The sequence below is a fragment of the Phacochoerus africanus genome, chromosome 11 (assembly GCF_016906955.1).
Source record: "Phacochoerus africanus isolate WHEZ1 chromosome 11, ROS_Pafr_v1, whole genome shotgun sequence".
In the NCBI taxonomy this organism is placed as follows: domain Eukaryota; kingdom Metazoa; phylum Chordata; class Mammalia; order Artiodactyla; family Suidae; genus Phacochoerus; species Phacochoerus africanus.
Window position 1 is genome coordinate 102,386,179 of NC_062554.1, and position 15,290 is coordinate 102,401,468.

At 38.3% G+C, this 15,290-nt stretch overlaps 2 protein-coding genes across 3 annotated transcripts in view; one reads left to right on the forward strand and one right to left on the reverse strand.

The window, feature by feature from the left end:
- Window positions 1-15,290, reverse strand: part of FBXL13 (F-box and leucine rich repeat protein 13) — a 201,586-nt gene that overhangs the window by 89,882 nt on the left and 96,414 nt on the right. Inside the window, exons 10-11 of the mRNA XM_047752710.1 lie at window positions 10,596-10,648; window positions 7,330-7,430 (exon numbers count right to left, since the gene is read on the reverse strand). Of these exons, the coding sequence (XP_047608666.1) occupies window positions 7,330-7,430; window positions 10,596-10,648 (154 nt within the window). The remainder of the gene's footprint in view (window positions 1-7,329; window positions 7,431-10,595; window positions 10,649-15,290) is intronic.
- Window positions 1-15,290, forward strand: part of LRRC17 (leucine rich repeat containing 17) — a 32,905-nt gene that overhangs the window by 3,808 nt on the left and 13,807 nt on the right. For both annotated transcript variants that reach the window (XM_047752712.1, XM_047752711.1), the window contains exon 2: window positions 12,928-13,838. In XM_047752712.1, the coding sequence (XP_047608668.1) occupies window positions 13,067-13,838 (772 nt within the window). In that variant the 5' untranslated portion in view covers window positions 12,928-13,066. The remainder of the gene's footprint in view (window positions 1-12,927; window positions 13,839-15,290) is intronic.

A 15,290-nucleotide genomic window follows, 5' to 3' on the forward strand; every position in this document is an offset into this window, starting at 1 on the left:
ACATTTGAATTTTCCTACAAAGTTTGTACTATCTTCTTCCCATTTAGTGGAATGAGTACTCACCTGACATTAATGGTGCATGCAACAGGGGCACCTCACATGCAACTGTACCCTCATTTTGGTCATGGTGGCAATGCCACTTGTAATCTGCCAACTCCAATGAGGCTGACAATCTCCGATGTAGTTTCTCTTCCTCCCATGTGTTGCCCACTCATTTGCAGTCTGTTCTTCCTAACCTATTTTAAGCTCCATATATCAATCAGTCTTTGTTCAGCTATAATAATGAAACTATTACTTACAAAACCATGCATATTCAGATCTGTTCAAATCTGGTCCAAGCCTATTGTTCAGTTTCTCTAGGTGCAGGTAATCAATTAACGGATACCAAAACTGAGAATTGGGCAAAGCGTTTTTAACTGTTTTTGTGTCACAGATACCTAAGGATCGATGGACCCTTTGTCAGCATAATATTTTTAATGTATAAAATAAAATACTTACAGTTACAAAGGCAACTAATTATATTGAAAGATATTATCAAAATATTTTAAAAAAACAAATGAGTGGAACAATAATATACATGCTTCTTTATTAACATGCTTCTTTATTAACATAAAATCTAGTGGCAGATCTAATAACTACCATGATTTTGTTTTTGTTGTTGTTGTTTTTGTCTTTTTTTTTTTGCCTTTTCTAGAGCCGTATCCACGGCATATGGAGGTTCCCAGGCTAGGGGTTGAATAGGAGCTGTAGCCGCCGGCCTACGCCAGAGCCACAGCAACGCGGGATCAAAGCCGCATCTGCGACCTACACCACGGCTCACGGCAATGCCAGATCCTTAACCCACTGAGCAAGGCCAGGGATCAAACTTGCAACCCCATGGTTCCTAGTTGGATTCATTAACCACTGAACCACTATGGGAATTCCCTAACTACCATGACTTTGAAGCAGTGATGAGTACCAATGATATTTTGAAATATCTGTAACAACTATAAGAAAATATTTGTGATGAGAAAATATTTGTGATTTTTTTTGAGTGAAAGAGTCTCAGGGGCTGCTAATACTACTCTGATTTTTTTAACCTACATTTCAGTTACAGCTTAGTAAAACTAGAGATTTTTTTTCTCCCATCAAGAATCATGAACGCCCTGATTTCCAATCCTGGTCTCCTTGGAGGATCCATTGATCCCAAGTCAAGAACCTTGAATTTGGTTAAAAAAAAAGGAAAAAGAGGTTGTTAATTAAACTAAATGACTCCTAGATTAAAGGTCTCTTGATGTCTCTCTTCAACATGGAATCTCATGGGAACCATCAATTTGAAAGCAAAGCACAAATCTTGAGTAGGCCTGCAGGCCTTTCTAGGGATTTACAGTGCCGCAGACTTAGAGCTTCTAGGGATGGAAAGAGTATCCATTGACAGTGAAATTGGACTTGGCAAATTTTATGCAATATTGCTACTTTTAATCCTGAACATGAGTAAGATCTGGTTCATCATTTTTCGGATCCAGAGACTAGTTGATAATTCTCACTCCACTGAGAGGTGGTGTTTCAGCCTATGTTTGTCTTTTCCTAATTACTTGGTAACTAAGCATTTCTTATATTGGGGGAGGGGAATTGATTGATTTTTCTTTTCCTACTGTTAGTAGAAACTTTAAGAAATCACAACTCTTACCAAAAAAAAAAACAAACAAACAAAAAAAAAAAACAGTTCCCATCATGGCTCAGTGGTTAATGAATCCACCTAGGAACCATGAGGTTGCAAGTTTGATCCCTGGCCTTGCTCAGTGGGTTAAAGATCCGGCGTTGCCATGAGCTGTGGTGTAGGTCGCAGACTCGGTTTGGATTCCATGTTGCTGTGCCTCTGGCGTAGGCCAGCGGCTACGGCTCAGTTTAGACCCCTAGCCTGGGAACCTCCATATACCATGGGCATGGCTCTAGAAAAGACAAAAAAAAGAAAGAAAGAAAAAAAGAAATCACAACTCTTATAGGAACTACATAGATTTTTTTCTCCTTTCTTTGGGCTTTATTTTCATTAAATAATCGAGGCCCTTTGTGTTAGATCTTCAATACCTGAGGTAGTTATTACTAGAAGGAATGTAGACTATGTATTTAAATGAAAATTTCTCAAAAAAAAAAAATCTCTGAAAAATCACCAAGTTAAGGCCCAGTCTGTAAAAAAGAGGATGTACATGTGGATTTTTTGAGTTGAGTGTTGAGCCCTTTAGCCTCACAGAGGCAGTTTTGTTTAACAGAACTCCTACAGAAAAATCAAATGCAATGACTTGACCTCCTATTTACAGGGTAGACCCAATCAAGGCACCAGCTTACTCTGTCTATCCCACTCTGATGAGATTATATGACATGAGAGTGACTGCTAATAAAAAGGTTATAAGCCAATTGAATGATTAATTCAGCTCTATGTAAAATAATGGGCCACCATGCTACTACAGCAGATAAGGCTCCATTAAGCAGCAAAGTTCATAATAAATAGCTTTACTCACCACAATGTGCCCAGAATGCCTTGCAAATAGCAGTTAATCAATACATGGTGACTAAGGGAACAAGTGTTGCTAAGAGAACTCAGGAAAAGGATAAATCACTATGGAGTTCTGGTAGATAGTGTGACTTGAGGTGTAAAGTCTGTGGATTAGCAGAGAGAAGAAGAAAGGCATTCCTGCTGTAGAGAAAAGAGAAGCATGGATGGTGACAATGGGAAAAAATGGGAAAGGACCTAATTCAGGAAATAGAAGCAAACAAGCAAGAAAGAAAGAGAGAGAGAGAAAGAGAGGAGGGAAGGAAGGAAGGAAGGAAGGAAGGAAGGAAGGAAGGAAGGAAGGAAGGAAAGAAAGAGAAAGAAAGAAAGAAAGAAAGAAAGAAAGAAAGAAAGAAAGAAAGAAAGAAAGAAAGAAAGAAAGAAAGAAAGAAAGAAAGAGAAAGAAAGGAAGAAAAGGAAAAGAAAAGAAAGAAAAGAAAGATCATGGAATGGGCATGAGCTGTGGGCAGCCCACATTTTCAACTTTAGAAAGTTGAGCAAGCCCCAAAGAAGTGATGAAAAATATTCAACTCAAAAACTAGCAAACCAATGTTTCCAAGAAAGCCAAACAAATTATGTTTTTCTTTGAAAAGAAATATTAAGGCACCAGAGAGAGAATGAGAACAGCAACAAACAACATGTCTCTGGTTATTTATAGTCTGAAAAAATGCTTTTGCATACCCAAGCATGTCTAAAACAATAGAAAGCATAGCAAAAACAGAATTGTTATGAAATGTATTTTTATCATAGGTGAGAAAGTCAGTGTGCATTTTTATATAACCAAAAACATCAGTATTAAGTAGCATTTACCCTCAATGTCTCAATAGCAAGAACTAGAAGTTAAAATCAAAATAAAATTCTTGTTTTAGGTCCTATACCTTCTGCTGCCCACTAAAGGTATAGTTTCATTTGTAAAATAAATGTCCTTAAACAGTTATGCACAGCTGTAGTATTATTTTGGATTTCCTAGAAGAAAAGTCAATCTCAAAGTTTGGTTGGAAAAAAATGTTGTAAGTTAAAAAAATAATTTGTAATGTGATATATGCTACTCCCAAATCATCTACTTTGAAAGTTCAGATTTTCACACATGAATTTATGGATTTTATAATATATGTGTTTCTTCCTTTTCCCTCTCCACCCCTTCATCTCTCTATCTATAGATAGATGCATACATACATACATACACACACAAATGAACATATATTGTCTCTATGTATCATAAACACACATATTCATAAATGTACATATATTCATTCATACACATATACATCTTAATATGGAATATCCAAAGAAAAGTACTGAGTGATATTCTATATTGCAGGGCTGAGAACCTCTAAGGATTCCTAAAAGGGTTAGGGAGTCTCCACAGTGGTGCTGCTGGAGCTAGCTTGCACCAGTCCATGAAAACCAACTGTTAGCTTCTCTTCCCAACTCCACATCCAGTGACATCATGTCGGTAATTTAAAATTGGCCATGACAGAATTATTTATATCACAGAAATCAGTAACTCCTGCACATCAGAACATACCATTCCCCGCCCATCTCAGCCAGTTATTAAACATTTTTCGGAACATTGGTGTCCTTGAAACAACTTTGAGAACTGCTTATGTAGAGAATGTGGTATGCTGAGGAAAGAGATAAAAATGATGAGAGAGAAGATGACAGCTTTGAAGGACAAGAGTAAAAATTCAGTCTCAAATAAGGAGATTCTGAGAGTTCCTATCATGGCACAGCAGAAAGGAATCCAACTAGGAACCATGAGGTTGCAGGTTTGATCCTTGTCCTCGCTCAGTGGGTTAAGGATCCAGCATTGCCATGAGCTGTAGTGTAGGTTGCAGACACAGCTTGGATCCCACGTTGCTGTGGCTGTGGCTCTGTGGCGTAGGCCAGTGGATACAGCTCTGATTAGACCCCTAGCTTGGGAACCTCCACATGCTACAGGTGTGGCCCTAAAAAGACAAAAAGACCAAAAAAAAAATTAAAATAAGGAGATTATTTTAAAAAACCTGAACAAATGGAATAGAAGCATTAAAAAAGAAAACAACCCTTCAGATAAACTCAAATTGAGGGGCATTCTATAAAATAAATAACCAACCAGTATTCTTCAAGTATCAAGGTCATGAAACACAGGGAACCACTGAGGTCTGGTGCAGACAGGAAGAGACGAAGGAGAAATGACAACTGTGTGCCATATGGAAGCCTACATTGGATCCTAAAGCAAAAATAAAAGGATGTAAGTGGAAAACTTGATGAAATTTGGATTTAAAAATTTAGTTTAATTAATAGAAGAAAAGAAGGAAACAGAAAAATACTTTCCTTGACTGAGAAAAGATCTAAGTTTTAATGTTCCAAAGGTTTACTATGTTCCAGGAAAAGTTAGTTGAAGGAACACAATTAAGCTTGGAAAATGTTTTTAATTTCTCAGAGAAAAGGAAATTCGCACCAGCATGTTGGCAAAAAAAATAGGTTACCAACAAAGGAACAAAAAGAAATCAGGCTGACTTCAGACTTCTCTTTAATTTGAAATAGAAAAGATTATGGAGCAACATTCGTAGGGTTTTAAGGGTAGAGTAAGGGACATGATTCAAGAACTATACACCAAGAGAATTTGTTGTTCATCTTCCAAGACAACAGAAAGTCATTTTCAGAAAGCAGTGACTGAAAATCTAATATTTGCACATCTTTCCAGATAAAGAGTTTTTAAAACGATATTTCTAGTCACCATAGGGTGAGTCAAAATAAAAAATAAAGAGTTCCTGTTGTGGTTCAGCAGGTTAAGGACCCGATGTTGTCCCAGTGAAGATGAAAGTTTGATCCCTGGCCTCTCTCAGTGGGTTAAGGGTCCAGCATTGTCACAAGCTTTAGCATAAGTCATAGGTGCAGCTCAGATCCAGTGTTGCCACGGCTGTGGTGTAGGCTGCAGCTGCAGCTGCAATTCAACTTCTGGCCCAGGAACTTCCATATGCTGCAGGTGCAGCTATAAAAAGAAAAGGAAAAAAAATCAAAATCAAAATTAAAGAATAAGGAAATTATGGACATATGGATCATCAATGGATACCAAAACTAGAGTTAGGACTACATAGTCATTATAAATATTATGATATTGAGTACAGACACAAAAAAAATCAATGTTAAAAGGAAAGTTAAATCATTAACAAATATCACAATTAACAGGTATTCACATACAGGTAAGTGGAAGTAGAGGAAATTCAAGTTCAAGGGAGAATTAGAGTGTATCAGATCTCTTGTCAAACACAGGAAGAGCCAAAGTTAGTGTTTCATCATGACTTTGATAACTAGAGAAATGCATGTTATAGCATGTTTTTTAAAAACATATAAATAGCCACTAGTTAGAATACACAACAGAATATGCATGTATCTTTGAGATGTATTCAGATTATAGAACTAAATAACACTTTATATAGTAAAAGGCAGAAAAGACGAGTACAGTGCAGTAATAAAAATCAAAATCATAAAGCCAGATGATAAAAATAAGACCATGTACTCAATTTTGACAAGAAATATTAATCTTTTAAACTACCCTCTTAAAAAGCCAAAGAGACTGGAAGTTTTAAAAATAAAAGTTAGCTATGTGTTACATGTAAAAGATAAACCTAAAATACAGCAACACAAAGGTTAAAAATACAGATATACATAAAGTTATTCCCCAAAACCACAAGCAAAAGAAAACAAAGGTTATTGTAATTAATCGTAGATTAAAAATAGTTTAAGGAAAAGAACATCAACAAGGATAAAAAATATAATTTTATGTGAACAAATGCTATAATCTATAATGAAACACACTACTTATTAATCTTTATATAGAAAATAAGAACATAAAAATAAACTAATAGAAGCCTAATATAGTAAGTAACTAATATTATCACTACTATCTATGACAGTATATACATAGACACATAGAAATTTTGTTGTCTAAAAGAATTCTCTTGTTTTAAATGTTCATGCAGAATTTACTGAAATTGATTATATAGCCTAGTCCACTAAGAATTCTCAGTAAATTTCAAAAAATAAAAATAATTCAGTCCATATTTCTTGACCACATGTACAAAACTAGAATTAAAAAGAGAAGCTTAATAAAAGAAACTTCAACAACTTGAAGCGAAAAATTCTTTTTAAAATAATTTTTGGGTCAGGGAAGAATTCAAATATACAGCAGTGTGTTTAGATAAGAAAAGTAATCATTGATGAAAATAAACAATAATTGAATTACATAAAATTTTGATAAATTTTAAGATTCTGTCAACTCTTGGTGATGTCTTATGTTCTTCTATCCTTTCTCCTCCAAAGAAGTGCTGGCTTGTCAACAGTGTGTAGGTCAAAAACAACAAGCATCAGGTTTCCTGGAGGTGATGGAGGTCCCATCAGTTAACCAGAGCATGGCAACAGGGAATCTGGCACTGCAGTGCTCAGAGTCTAAGGAGGCAGGATATTAGGGTTCTATTGTAGAGAAGTCTAAACACTGGACTGAAATTTAGGAGCCAGTCTCCAATGCCCAGGAAGGAAAACCAGAGAGAGACTCAGGCTATTGAGCAGTTTGCTACAAAATTGACCCCAAAATGCTGGCCATGGCTAAAAACCAATTATTCAATCCAGGCCCACCAAGGAGGGGGTAGATGGGAATCATCTTGGGAACTTGAAAGCAGTCCTGTTATCAGACCAGGCGTGCCACGGTGGTGGGATGTTACAAAGAGAGCACTGACTTCAGGGAATGCTAGAGCAAGTCAGAGCCTAGAGGAGCCCAGCTGTTTTCAGTGTAATACAGATAACACAAGCCTTACCTTGGCAGGAGTCGCATTGTCCTGTTGGTGATAGCTGTGTTAGACAAATTGAGGTACAGGACTCCAGGACAGCTCTCAGAGATGAATCTCATTGATTCATCCTGCATAAAAACAGAGGGAAAACTCTTGCCAACGTCTAGCAGGGCTTTGCTCTTTCTGCATTATCTCTGTCATCTCTCTCCCTGCTCTAAAAACATGTATACAAGACCTGGTCTCATCATATTCTTTGTTATTAGTTATAAATCAAATTAAGTGGAAGGTGATGGCTTTGCTTGAAGCTCCGTTCCTCCCTCCCCTTCCCTTTCTTTGGAAATAAGTCCCATTCCATCACAGTGACACTTCATTAAAATCTGAGCCCTTGCAAGTTCACACTCTGATAGGAAATTTGAGCTTGTGTCAAGCACTCCTGACTCTTCAGATGAATCAAAGTGATTGAAAATGGATCCATTTTTAAACTTACTAAAACCATTCTGAAAGACAGGAGTAGGGAATGCTTTCAACTGAGTCCATATTTACACGTATATATTTCTATAGAGGTGTATGTATAGTTAAGTTTCTGTGGTTATGTTACTGAATATATTAAACCAGTGAAACAGTTTTTCACCAAATTTATGGTAAGTTTGAGATGGCCTGAAGTAAAACATAGGCCTTATACTTGTTGGACATGAAATTCTGTGTATGGGGATTCTGTTGGGGAAAATCTCAAAGATTCAGGCAACTCTCATCCAGAGAGCTAGAATCCAGTACAAGAGAACATGTGTGGCAGCAACATGAGAAAGCCAGAACAGCGACTTCAAGCATAAGCCCCAAATTGACATTTTTAAGGCAGATGAATTGCAAGCTTTAATTGCAATGGAGCTGCTTCTTATATGGGTCACTGTTTATGACATGTTCTCGAGTGAGTAGCAGTGGGTTGTATTTATTTAATGATGAATGCTGAGTCTCTTCAGGAACTCTGAAGAGGTCTTCTAGGTTTAAATATCTGTGGTACATTGTCCTGGAAGAATAAGCCATTGCAGGAAGAGGTGAGTTGTCACTTGGCTGAGAGATGTGGTTTGGGGAAGAATTCTGCATGGTCCACGCAGCTACTCCCAACACCACTCAGGATGGCAAAGGTTTACTTTCAGCAGAACCATTAATGTTTAGCATTCTATTCCTAGCTACTTCCTGGAATCATGAACATAAAAACAACTATATCCTGTAGATCAGAGCATCTTGTACATGGGATAAAAATTGGGTGATTTACGGGAGCAGCAAACCACACCTTAAAGAGAATCATCGGGTTTTTTAAGTTGTAAAACTGTAGGAAATGCTCTATGTGCCAGTGATACATGAGACCAAGTGCAGAGCTTTCAATCAACACAATACTCTTGCCACTGCATTCAAGATATCAACAATTTTTCTGGACTCTATCGCCAAAGTGTAGGATTTGGATATATGTGGAAAGACTTTTTTAAAAGTACACAGTACAATTTTTCCCAGCAGGAATGGAGAGAACAAACATCATGTGTGGCATTATAGTTTAATACAAAGAATCTATCTTCAAAAATGTTCACGTTGCCAATCAACTACCAAAGTGACTTGTGTACCTGTTGGAAGACTCTGGCAAAAATGCAAATGAGATGAGACAAGGAGGAGGATAGAGAAACAGCCTTAGAGATGAAAATGTGAGAGCCAGCAAGAAGATGGAGTAGACTTTATGTAACATAGAATGATCTGACTTTCCCTTTGAGGTGAGGAATTTTCCTCACCTCTACATTTTTCTGAATGGAGGAAAGTCAAACAAATTTTGTTCTCAGTATTTAAAAGAACTCGTTTCAATCCCCAAATGCTTGAGCACATAAATGCAAAAAACTGTTTCAGTGTCTGCACTCCAGGATGGTCTCTGAATTTGTCCACAATGCACTCATCTTTCTGGATATAATATATTCATGTTTAGAAATCAAAGCTTTTTGAATGAATGTTACTCATCTTCTTAAATGTAAGCCTGTCTCCCAGTCTTTATCTTAGAGGAAAAAATAATAGAAAAATGTAGCTGGATAAAATTATCAGCCCTGTATATTATTAGACTCCCAAACTGGAAAAGACTTTGATGCTCACAAATTCAACACAGATGGCACTGTTTTGACTTTCCTATTAGCCAAATTCAAAGAATATGATATTTTATTCAAGTGAGAACTGAAGCTCCCTGAGGGCAAGAACTGAAATTTAATTCATTTTAAATTCCCTATAACACCTATATTATAGGAAATTTAAAGTATAGGGAACTTATACTTAAGATATAAGTTCTCCATACATCTTTATATATAAATGTATCTTTTACATGGCAGGTACTAAAAATATCCATAAAAGAATGAAATAGAGTAGAAATCTGAAAGAAAGGCATGTAATGCTGAGGCTGGGGAGGTGGCAAGGAGACTCCAGTTCATGAAGTCTTTTCTCCTGTGCCAAGTGGCGTGGCCTTCATCCTGAAGCTGGCGCTTAATGAGGAGCATGACTCATTCAGGCTCTTCATTCTGTTCCCTTCTGTCTCCAAGCAAAGAGGACAGCCTGAGTAAAGGCAAAACAGCAAAAGAGCTTGGTGCACACATCAAAAGAAGCATAGCAGCTTGTGCCTGCTGAAACTTAATGTGCATGCAGAAATTAGAACAAGACGAGGCCAGAAAGGGAGGCAGAGGCAAGACTGCCTTGGGCCTCCCAGGTACCATCATGATAAACAGCTTTGACTTTATCCAATAGTGTAGATGATAAATGTGTGTATAAATGATGGCAGATGGGGGTGAAATGGTCAGAAGTAACTTTTAGAAGGGATTTTCTGTGCTCACTGGGTGGAGGACAGATTGGAAGTAGAGGAAAGCCTGGAGAGAGAGACCAGGGAGGAGTCGGCCAGGGTGACATATTCATTTCTTTGACATCACAGTTGGTAGCCATGAAGACTGATAAATTGAGCCTATCATCTCTGCTGGGGCCAAGTTTTTCTGTCTCATACATATATGACCTTAAAATATAGTTCCTTTTTGTGTAATTGCTGAACAGTTTCCACTTTTCAGAGACTCTGGCCTTGGGCATATCTACAGGATTAATAATAGCATTATATAAATTGGATAACATTTCTTGTCAATGTTTAATATCTTTTTCTTTTTTCCATATTTAATCCTAAATGAGCACACAGGCATGTATTTTGGCAGAACCTCTGTGTATTAGTACTCCAGTGGAGCAAGTCTGAATCTATATAAACAACAGTAAAATAAGCTTCTTATACTCACTGTGAGTGTTGGACAGTCAGAGACATTCAACTCTTGCAAGTTTCTGCAGAGGCCTAAGTCAAACAAGTTATACATTACTACACAACATATTAAAAATGCATATTAAAAAGGTTTAAAGATTTTCCATCCTACATTCAATGCAGTGTATTCATTAGAAAACAAACAAAAACCTTGGCAAGTAACTTGCTCTAAGTATATGGTTTCCTTTCCCAGAAAAATGATTTCTCTTGGCTTTAAAATTAAAATACATACACATGTTTATTATTGTTTGAGGATTACAGAGGAAGGGGGGAAGAAGAAAATACTACTTTGGGAAAAACTGTATATACTGGGAGCTTTTAGATTTAAAGCACTTGAAGAAAACCAATCTGCTTTTTTGTGGCATAACTTTTTTGTTAATTTTTTGGTTGTTGTTTTATAACACTTCATTGGGAAAAATTTTCAAACATACAGAAAAGTTGAGAGAACTCAAGCACTGTATAATGAATATACCCATCACCCAAACTCTATAATTTATATTTTACTATATTTGCTTTATTATTTTCTAAATATCTATAAATAAATAATAAATATATAAAAATACCCACCTGTACCTCCATCTCTCTATTCCTCAACCCATCTTATTTTTTTATGCATTTCTAAAGTTGCAGACATCCACACACACCCCTCCCCACAAATACTTAAGCATGAATATCATAAATAATTCAGCATGTATAACAGTTAACAAAATATTTATGTTTTAGGTTAGAGTTACATACAGTGCGCGAAGAATTGCCAATTGAGATGTGGAGGGTCAGAAAGGCCAAGTGTCTTATTAGTTCTGGAATCAGAGACAACTGCACAGCTTGTAATCTGGCAGGGAAGACAAGATGTGTACACAAAAAGCTAGACAGCAAAATGTTACACAATCAGCTCTCTGGGTTGAGACCAACACGAAGTAAAACTCCATATCTTAAGACACGAGAAGCAGTGAGGGGAGGGTACACAAAACAGTGAATGGGAGGAATGCTTGGGGCAAAAAAGGGGGACAGCATTGAGGAGACCCATACAAGCTGGAAAACTCCAGGCCAGAGGGTGATCCTGGCATTTGCACTGCTACAGTTGTATAGAACACACATCTGCCACTCATAACCACATAGCCCCACAATAATAAAAGCAGAATGTTATTAATTATAAAGCCATTTTGAACTTTTCTTCCTCTGCCAAGAATGGACTATAGCCTAGGTAATAAATGCAAACCAAAACCAATTTCAGAATTTCAAAAATGAAAACACACTTCTCAAAAATGTGCAGATCTTAGAAGTCATCAGTAATATTTAGGGGGAAATAGATTTCCAAAATGTGTAATAGCTAAACTTATGAGACTGATATTTTTACAGATTAGTTATTTGAGAGTGATTCATGCATTCAACAAATATTTACCAAGAGCTGATTCTGTGGTTGAAGCTCTACTGGTGCTGGAAATACTGGTTTGCAGTGAACAAAAGAGAAAAAAATCCCTGTCCTTACAAAGAAGTTCACATCCTAGCTGGGGGAGAATGACAATAAACAAAAGAAGCAAAATATCTATTTTGACAGGTGGTGCTCAGTGCTCTGGGGAGAGAGGAAACAAGAAATGGAGTAGAGCAAGCCAAGGGAGTGGAAGGGGTGCTACTTTAAATAGAGCAATCAGAGAAGGTGCTAAGAAGGTGACCCTTGTTCCAAGATGTGCAGGATTCAGACAAGGACAGTTGCAGTTTACCCTGAGCATTTCTGGAGCCCACATTCAATACGGTTGGTGATTGGGAACCAGAAAAGGAGAGGGGAAAAAAGCTTAGGAGGACAGTGATTAGAGTTCTACCCTTATTTGCACGCATCAGAGCTCTACGGAGAATCCCTTTGATTTCTTGAATCTGATGTGATGATACCCTCCAGGTTCCATCATCATGTTTAGTTTTCATAATGCTAAGTCCTGACAGTGCAAAGCATTTCCCCTGGACCAGACAAATGTCTGATGCACATGTGCCTGTCTCATCTTCCCCGCATTGCAGAGGCTTCCTGAGCCCCACTTCACAGATGCTGAAGATGAGCTTAAATAATGAGCCTGCAGTCACACAGTTAAGCAAGTAAAAGAGTCTTGCCTCAAACTCAGGGCCCAAACATGTGGCCACCAAACCAAGTAAATGGAAGGGTGTGGAGCCTTCTACACCATACCTCTGTACATGCCTTTATTAACGAGAATGCTCTTGCTTAAAAATAAAAATAAGTAACTTCAAAACTTGCTTTTATCTGACAACGCTTGCAGTGCTCGGAATGGTCTGTAATTAAATATTTTCTTCCTCCTGCCGTCTAGGGACACCATCGCCGTACCTCACCTGGGTCTCCTTGTTCCCGAACTTCATTAGTTAAAATCACCCACACTTGGATTTCAAAGGAATACTTTCATTGTTCCATCTGTCACACCAAGTAATTAGGGCCAGCTGGATGTCAGGATGCGTGTGGTTACCATCATAATCCTGCTCTTCTTTTGCAAAGCCGCTGAGCTCCGCAGGGCAAGCCCCGGGGGTTCAAGAAACCCAGTGAGTCATGGCCGGGCTGGTGGGAGCCGGAGAGGCTCCAACCCCGTCAAACGCTACGCACCAGGCCTCCCCTGTGAAGTGTACACGTATCTTCACGAGAAATACTTAGATTGTCAAGAAAGAAAACTAGTTTATGTGCTGCCCGGCTGGCCACAGGATTTGCTGCACATGCTCTTAGCAAGAAACAAAATCCGCGTATTGAAGAACAAGATGTTTTCCAAGTTTAAAAAGCTGAAAACCTTGGATCTCCAACAGAACGAGATCTCCAAAATTGAGAGTGAGGCTTTTTCTGGTTTAAACAAACTTACCACGCTCCTACTGCAGCACAATAAGATCACGGTCTTGACCGAGGAAGTGTTCATTTATACACCTCTCCTGAGCTACCTGCGTCTTTATGACAATCCCTGGCACTGTACTTGTGAGATGGAGACGCTTATTTCAATGTTGCAGATTCCAAGGAACCGAAATCTGGGGAACTACGCCAAGTGTGAAAGCCCATATGAACTAAAAAATAAAAAACTGAAGCAGGTAAAATCTGAACAGTTATGTAATGAAGAAGAAAAGGAACAACTGGATCCGAAACCCCAAGTGTCAGGGAAACCCCCCATCATCAAGCCTGAGGTGGACTCGACTGTTTGCCACAATTACGTGTTTCCCATACAGACACTGGACTGCCAAAGGAAAGGTTTGTAAGTTTCTTATTTTTATTTTATTTAATCATTTAGGTGATTAAAAATGCTTTTTGAATCTTATGAATCCCTGCATTCCACCGGGACGTAGAATTTCTGGTGTCATTTCCACCAGAAATCTTTCCCCAATGACAATGGAATTTCCTCCAAGTTCAAGGTGGTTGGTGATGTAGGGAAATTTGAAGGAGGGTAGGAAGTATGCTCAGGAGGCACCACCATTTGGGTCCTACCCTTATTTGTTCATCACAAGCTGTGGCTGTTAAGAAATTTCTTTATTCTTAAATCTAATGTAGTTTAACTTATGTAAACCATTGGGCCTGATATCAAGAGCAAAGTGCTGTCTATATAACCTGACTTACATCAATTAAAGTCAAAACATGGTGTGCAGCTGTGGAGGAATGATAACTGCAAGGAAAACCACGTTTTGCAAGGAAAACCACGTTCAGAGCAGGACAGATGAGAACTCGAAGAGAGGGCGGCCAAACAGGCTGTAGTGATTGTGTATCTGTGGTTCTTATAATTAGTCTCAAGGTTTTCATAAACACTTGCTAACATCCTGTGTCATGATTGTTCCCAAATTATCCAAAATAAAACAAAATATTGAAAAAAAATTAGATTATTTAATCCAAGAACTGTGAGACTAAGAACTCTCTAGAATGTTAACCTACTTCTGGAAAATCATTACTGGCTTTTATGCCCCACACAGTCTTGGGCTATATTCCTGTGCAGGATCTGTGTGTATACAGGATAAATTCATGGCATAAGAAAACAGATGGGGAGTTCCTTTCACGGCACAGTGGAAACGAATCTAAGAACCATGAGGTTTTGTGTTCAATCCCTGGCCTCGCTCAGTGGGTTAAGGATCCGGCGTCGCTGTGAGCTGTGGTATAGGCCGGCAGCTGTAGCTTCGATTAGACCCCTAGCCTGGGTGTGACCCAAAAAAAAGAAAAACAAAAAAGAAAAAAAAGAAAAGAAAACAGATGGGAGGCTTTAGTGATGCTCTTGACAGGTTAGCAAAGACACTCTCAAAGTGTGGTCTAGGCACCGCTAATCTACCCTAGGACAACAGGCCCTTTGACAGCGTCTGTTTCATTTCTGGCATGGGTTAGTAACTTACTTGTAACATTCAATTAAAACCAGATGTTGCTGAATTAGGCTCCTATAGAGTGTGGTGTCATTCCTTCCACTTAGTTCAGGAGGTTTTGTTGCTTTAAGAACAGAAAGGGGGGATGAAGAGGAACATAGGGGCTCTGGCTCCTCTTAAGGGAACCAGAGGCAGAAATCTGTACACATTGAGGAAGCAGAGAACTGAGCCAGGCGTAAATGTGTTCGTTTGTCAGGGAAGTCATGCTCAAGACTTGCTCCTGCTCTCTGACCATGGAAGGTGGCACCCGGTTAGATCACAGCACGGCCATATGGCAGGGAAAGTTTTGCCATTACGACACCCT